Source organism: Galeopterus variegatus, unplaced genomic scaffold (genome assembly GCF_000696425.1).
Source record: "Galeopterus variegatus unplaced genomic scaffold, G_variegatus-3.0.2 Scaffold2989, whole genome shotgun sequence".
NCBI classification, from domain to species: Eukaryota; Metazoa; Chordata; class Mammalia; order Dermoptera; family Cynocephalidae; genus Galeopterus; species Galeopterus variegatus.
The window spans coordinates 26131-33797 of NW_007729100.1; the positions used below are offsets into that span (position 1 = coordinate 26131).

At 40.3% G+C, this 7667-nt stretch overlaps 1 protein-coding gene across 1 annotated transcript; it reads right to left on the minus strand.

The window, feature by feature from the left end:
- Nucleotides 1-1475: 1475 nt before the first annotated feature.
- LOC103599502 (chromosome unknown open reading frame, human C12orf77) lies at nucleotides 1476-7256 on the minus strand (the record flags this gene model as incomplete). Its single annotated transcript, XM_008583650.1, is given in 5 exon segments — nucleotides 1476-1610; nucleotides 1864-1952; nucleotides 1954-1992; nucleotides 4291-4346; nucleotides 7055-7256. Coding segments are annotated over 5 exon segments (521 nt in total), but the record flags the coding sequence as incomplete, so codon positions are not given.
- Between the last annotated feature and the right edge of the window lie 411 nt (nucleotides 7257-7667).

The following is a 7667-nucleotide window of genomic DNA, read 5'->3' on the forward strand; positions in this document are numbered from 1 at the left end:
AAAATTAAAGACAAAATATTAAAATTTTAAGGGAGGTGTTTTGTCCTTTGGATAATGTGGCTGACAATCGAGCTACGGAAATTGACTTGACAGCTAAGAGTCTCAGTATATATCAATCAGTCAAGGTCCTTTAGGAAAGAGATGTCACTTTTTTTTTTTTTAAGGGAGGTTGAAAAAAAGTTTAATTCATGAAGTTGTGGGCGGGGTTAAGGGAAACGATAGGGTGGTGAGCACCCCGTGGTCTGTCATCGGGGTTTTATGAAGCCATTACCATCTCTAGCAAGGGAACAGTCGCAGAACCAAGCGAGGAGTGTCACTTTAGGAGAGAGCCACCTGACAACAGTGGAAAAGTATGAGCTGCTGTCAGACATCAGTCTGGCAGGGTGGGAGCCAGGAGAACAAATACCCCGGGCTCTTTCTCCCCCTGCCTATTTACCTTCTGCTGGCACCTCCTACTGGCCGAATGCAACAGGAAATCAGAAGGCAAGAGAGCCAGACTGTCGCCATCAATAGAAGTCAGTCTCCTGGGTCACAGAGCAAGGATGGGCAGATCTTGCTTTGCATCCACAGGGTAGATTTGGAAGGACAACAGATGATTTTCATTCACTGTAATATAGGAGTATACAAGGGTACTTCAAAAAGTTCACAGAAAGATTCATATTATCTTTGAATTCTATTTTTCCATGAAGTTTTTGAAGTACCCTCGTGTCTTGGTAATATACTCAGGGCTTTGCTTCATTTCCACCTCCCCTCTAGATAATATTTTTCTTTGAAAGTGTTCCCTTCTGTGTTACTCTTTTTTGGAGTGGACCCACAGATCACTAAAATTCTCAATCTTTTTCTTTCTGGGAACTGTCCTTTATGAAAGATGGCTTTCTGAAAACACTGCAGTTGCTAATTAAAGTTTAATTAAAAGAAAGCAGTTTAAAGGCAATGACACCTAGAATGTAAGCACACTAAAGAGCAAATTGTAAGAAATAGTGCATTTTACATAGAGTGGGTTTGGAAAAAAAAAAGGTATGTTAAGTTTGGCCATGCATATACCAGGGAGAAGAATTTTACTATCTGGTTTTGTTTCTTTCCTTCCTTTCTTCTAAAAGTGCATCTCAACCGAACCCTTCCCCTCTCCCCATCTATATTTGGTTAGACAGAATAACTCCCTTGGATGAACCAGATATTAATCCTGAAGATCCAACATATATTTAAAGCTACTGGCTTGATATTCTAATAACACTGAAGATTACATTAGAAAGTAATATATATTACTTAAATAGATTTTTGACCTATTTATACAATAAGATTTAATTTCCTTGAGATGCCATTTTGAAGACTGAGATTCACATCCCTTAAATGTTCTCTAATTATTAACAACTCAGTCTCTTTCAGGTCTAGCAATATCAGAGGTCCTGTCTGGCCGATGTGTACTAAGGGGAAATGACTTGGCAAACACACCATGATGTTGATATCAACCTTACCTACAGTATATCCAAAACCTCCACCTTAGGTTTCTTCTTGTAAAGTCTGCATTTGATACCTTTACACTCTCGCCTGTGTTAACTCAGCATGTGCTCAGGGTTGGAGAAGCTGTTTTGGTAGAGACTGTGTTTCTCCTTGCTCCAGGGGGTAGGTGCAGGAGTCACAACATATGTTGTCCAGGGTCTGTCCTTTGTCTTGTTTGTTCTCGGTGGGTGGACAGTCCAGCACTGTGGTGTTCTATTAGAACCATCACGAGGTTAATACTAAATAATGAAAGAACATGTTAATTCAATGCATTGCAGATCTGTTGGAATTTGTTGTTCAGGTTTTTCCTTTCACTGCTCTGAGAAACATCAGGTGTGATATACTCATTTGGAGAAGAAAGTAAGTGCATAATTTGTCAGACAGGCAATATGGTCTAGTGGATTCAGAATTTGAATACTATTTCTGGCTCTGCCACTGTCTTCCTTTATGACTGGCTTCCTTTATGACTCTGGGTGTTGCTAGTTTCGGTATCTGTGGATTGATAAACAGATTATAAGCATGGACATCATGATAGTTCATATCATGGGAAATTGAACAGAGCAAGTCTAAAGAGAGGAATCGGTTATTGGTCAGTTCTTTCTAGGCACTATTTGGTGCTTTAAGAGGTCATCTAATGTCTGAATAAAGTAAAGGAGTTTCAGAAAGTGCCTCATAATCCCCAACATGACTGAGTGCTCACAATGTGCTGGCATGGTTCTGAGGGCTGTACATGTATTATCTCATTTAATCCATGCAGCACACCCAGGAGGTCACAGCATGATACTGATGCAATTTTACAGGTGAAGAAACTGAGGCTCAGAGAGTTAAATAATTTGTCTAAGGTCACAAAGCTAGTAAGCAGCAGAGCTCATATGTGAAGGCAGGTTATTTGAACCCAGAGCCACACTCTTAACTACTACACTGTCCTTCCCTTTCACCTGGTGATAGAAATGACCACAAAAATTGGAGCATCTATAAAAATCTAGATACCCCCAAATAGATTTTCAGACCACCTTAAGTGGAACTGGGGAAAAGTGAAAACCCAGAAGTAAGAAAATCACCTATGCTAAAGTCATGAAGCATGTTAACAGGGACCCTAAGTGGCCCCGTAGGTATTATGCAAAACTGCCAGCCTGTAAACAAAATGTTCAGTTACTATGCTTCAGGCTGTGTGTTTAGAACCCTGCTCCTGGTTTGCTTTTTGGTTTGTTTTATGGTAGGTTTGGTTTTGTTCTGTTTTTAAGATCTCAGTCCCAGCTGAGCATCGTCTCCTCAGATGGGAAATGGCATTGCAGAAGAAGTCATCCATTTCTGAATCAGGCTGGCTCCTACCTATCCGAGCTGACATGCTTGCACCACTCCGCTCTGCCTCGCCCATCTCCCCATCGATGAGACCTGCTTGCCCAGCGCGGCCACACATCAAGCTTCCTCTCCTGCCGCCGTGCTGTGACGCGGTCTCCCCCACCCACCGCTGAACCAAGGCCCCAGCTCCCCAAGACATTTGTTAAAGCCCAGCTATGACCCAGCTCCTCTCTACACACTTCTCAGCACACACTGAGCTCACCCTATCCCGCTCCTCCCCCCATGGCGCTTAATGCATGTGCTTCTTTGCTTAATTATTATCCATTGCCTCGTTTATATGTTGTCTCTCCCAAACCAGGTATGGTCCCACGAACGCAGGGATAACATCCTTAATGTTCTAAAAGCCGCACAGCTCTTGTTAAATTACTTTCACATCATCTGATGACGTTAAACTGATGGAATTGAACGCAACAGTGACTTTTCCTTCATCCTGATTAGGGACAGGGTGTACTCAGGTGAGTTTCATTTTGTTGCCATTGCTGTGGCGGGGAACGCACCCACGTGGTGGGCCGAGCGGCGCCGGCGCCTCCTTCCTCCGCCCGGACGTCCTCGCGCCGCTGCGGTGGAGGCAAGTGTGGCCCGAGGCACGTGTGGCTCAGCGGCGTGTTCCCTCGTGGGCAGCACGTCTCTGCCTCGGCTCCACCCGCGCCCTCGGGGCTGCGGGCCTCCGCTCTCCAGCGTTCAGAAGATGGTCCTGGGAGCGCTGGTGAAGTCAGGTGGGAACAAGGTGGTGAGTTTCCCCGAGTAAATACTGGAACTCTGGCCGACGCTGGCCCTGAACAAAGCAGTGCCCGGCCCTGTCGTCTCCTCACCCCAACCGCGACCCCAAGACGCTCATGGCCAAGGAGACAAACTTCCAGGATTCGTCTGTGTTAGCAGGTCAACAGTTGATTGGAAACGTGAAACAAACCTAGAAAAGAAAAATACTGAAAAATAGGGGGGAAAGACAGGTGACCGAGAGTGACAGAGCTGGGTTTCCCACAAGAGTTGCTTTCACCCCAGGCAAATCCCAGAATTGTTTCCGAGGGGCTTTTAGCTGCTTGAAGTCCTTCACGCATACTTGTTTCCAGCATTGGTCGTGTGGGACGTGCGTTAGTGGACAGCGGTGATGTGGCTTTGTAGACGAGAGGAACACGGGGGCACCTGGGTTCTTGATTTACTGTAAGATTTATTGTGTCTTGTTGCCTCTGAGAAGAAAACCAGACTTCATATAACAAGTGATACAAGAACACAGTCAGTTTTGAGGAGCATATGTGTGACTCTGCTATTTTAGGAATTGTTCCAATGAGAGATGTTTGTAATAAGGTGGGTGTGACCCCTCCAAGGAGCTTAATATAACAAGGTTAAATGAATGGTGAGAGGAGAGGGTTCCGGAGGGTTCTACACCAGCTTGCATTCATTAGCAATCAGCAAGGTTTGCGGATTTACCAAATCTGGACCTGTGGTTTGCAAATCATTTTGATTAACAGCTTCTATCATGTATCCTAGAAAGGGCAGGGAAAAGTAAGTGTTATTTTATCATATAAAATACTAGTCACAAAGAGACTGAAAACTTTAATCTGGCAAATATGAAATTCACTGTTTAAGTAGAAAACTATGCTCTTCCACTGGGCTTGCTAACGATGGGTTTCCTGGGAACGTCTCAGCAAACGATGTTTATTCTTATATTTTAATGAAGAGTTTAGTGGCATCCAATTATTAGTAAAGGGCTCTTTTGGCAAAAAGAATCCCTTGTTTACCTACACATACATATTTAAATTTTTTACATATATTAAGGGTTTTGCTTTAATTAAACCCCCAAGAGGATCTCACTTAGGTGAGTCATGAAAGATTTGCCTGGATTTCACAAGCAAGTATTGAATGATTTTTTAAAATAAACCTACCTGATATAAAGCTTGAAAGTTCAATGTTCAAGAAGTAACATTAATAAAGAGAAAAAAAAATGAGATGGTTGGGAAAAGAAAGCTAATTACATTGTCAACATAATCTTTTTTTGAATTAGTTTGATTCAGAAGGCTTTCTAAAGAGCTTTTGAATCAATCTGAAATCTGCCAACTTTTTCAAGGATTCTACTTTTGTACCTCTGTGTAAATCTTTTGCCTTTGTTTGCAATGAAATTCAACTGTTTCGACTTATAAATATGGGTATTAATAAACACAGATTATGTCCTTATGTTTGAAAATTCTTAAGGAATATGATAGTGTCTATATTGTACACACGTGGTGGATTTATTGTACCCTATTGAAGACTCTTGTAGGAAGTCAGAACAAGTGCAGATTTCTGTAAGGCTCAAAGAGAGCAAATGCCTTGGAGGTTAATATTCTGCTCTGCAGTTACATCGGTGATGAAAATTAGATACATGCATATAAAGAATAACCAAACTTTAGGTATGAAACAAATCAGACTAGTTTTGCAGATGTTGCCGTGCATCAGAGGCTTTTAATTATTCTGTAGTTTTAGATGAGGCAGATGTTTGAAAAGTGTTGATGATTCAAGTGCTTTTACTGTATACAATACAATTCAGACAGTGATAATAAGGCTCAGGTTCCATAAACAATAACAATGAAGCATAATTTAATAATAAGGATAAAAAATAAGATTAGTAAAATAAGTGGTTTGGATAATCTCTAACCTTATTTTACATTGTATTTAGCTCACGTGAATTCAACTGGAAATTCCTATAGGAGATTTATAGTTCCACTTTTAATTTTCTGTCTATAACCCAGGATTTAGCAAACAATATAACATTATGCACAGTGCATGACACCTAACAGATGCCTTTAAATTTTTCTCTGTCCCTACTCCCAAACTGTGATAATTCCTTTTTATATGCTCTCATAGCCCCTGGCTATGTATTTATTTGTAGGCTTTAGGGTTGCCAGATTTAGCTAATAAAAATACAAGACACCTAGTGAAATTTGGATTTCAAATAAATAAATTTTTCAGAATAAGTATGTCCCAAGCAACATTTGGGACATACTAATACCAACCAATATTTGGGATATACTTATACTAAAAAATTAGACATTGTTTATTTCGAATTAAAATTTTATTGGGCATACTGAATTTAATCTGGCAACCCTAGTGGTTTACTTGTTCATATCCATCTACATAGATTACAAGTTTTAGGAAAGCAGATCCTCTATCTGTCTGGCTCATCATTGCGTTACCAGTATCTGCACAGGACTTAGCTCTTAGTAGGAATTTAATAAATATTGGCTAACTGCCTGAGGGGATGGATTTTAGAAGTGTTTTAATTAAAAGTATGTGGACTGCAGTTGAGATTCAGAGAACTTATACACAAAGGGAGCAGTTTTTGCCATTGAGATTTCTACAAGTGTTCCATCTTTACATCGTAAATATTCAATCAGCTAAATAAAAGGAAAATAAGAAGAAATCGGATAAATAAGGGGAAAATTCTTTTTAAAAGAGAGACTCCAAGCAACTGATTATCTTAGTACAATTCACTTTGTTTTTAATTTTCAGTTAATGCTTTTTCAAAGGTGGTTGTTGTACAAAGCAAGTTAAACTTGTATTTTTAAGAGTTAAGGCAGATTGCTGCTAATCTTTTCTAAACGAAGAAAGAGATTTAGGCAGGAGAGACAGGAGATATTTCCTAGCCATATATGGAGAAAGTGGCACAAATTTTGAAATCCTTATCATCCCATCTTATTTCTTGAATTCCCACAAATATTCTGCTCTATATTAGAAAATGCAGAACAAGTTAATCTTGTGAAGCTTTGTTAGCTCCAGGAGAGCCAGTGTCTTAAGTGTACTCTTTGTAAGGTCTAGCTTATCGACTGCCAAGCAGGGCTCACTAGGTGGGTCATGGAAGTTTAGAAAACAGATAGTGGAAGGAGAAAAATGCCTTGGGAAGGAAAAAAGAGATGTGTGTCTTATATGCTAGGAACATGAATACAGGTCAGTTACAAATGCCTACAAAGCGAGGCCTTCCTGTGGCTTGAACAGCACAACACATCATTGTTCAATGACATGGGTAGACAGGGTTTGGGAGTCTGAGGTTCCAGGTCTAGGGCCCCTATTAGCCTTTTGCCCAACCTGCAGCTCAATTTTCTGGCTCTAGAAAGGAGAAATAGTCAACTCACATTGAGAACATGGATAGATACTTAACCAGTCCTTTTAAGGCTCTTTGCTTGACATGGGGAAGTCAAATGTGTTCCTGCTAAGTCACTTTCACAGTCAGCTGTAGATTTGGAATTCACAGGTGAATTCTTTTCTTCTGTTGTGACTATTGCTTTACTTCCACCTTCCCAGTTGAGCAATTGAGCATCTTCTGTTTGGACAAGGGGAAGTTGTCCAGAAAAAGTGGTAGCTGAAAGTGATTGGGAGCCAACAATCACAGCAACTGGAGAACAAAGCTGGTAGTTATACATATTACATATAATTGTAGACCATCAATTGTGCCAACGATAATATACTGAGTATCTAGAAAAGAATCACATTATGGCTCCTGGACAGAAGAATTAAAATTATTTTATTATTTATTTTTTGGCAACTGGCCAGTATGGGGATCCAAACTATTGACCTTGGAGTTACCAACACCATGCTATAACTAGTTAAAATTATTTTTAAGGAGACAGCATACACACACAACCCAAGAATAGAAGACAAATTTAATTAAGTGACAATATACAGTACAATTATAAATCCTAGGAGAGGTCAGAAAGAGTTGAATCCAGTGATTATAAACTGATTCTGTAATTTCAGTAGAGAAATGTGTTTTAAGCTTCACATTGAAAGATAGCCCTTGAATAGATGGAAAGAAGGGTATTGTCAGGTGATAA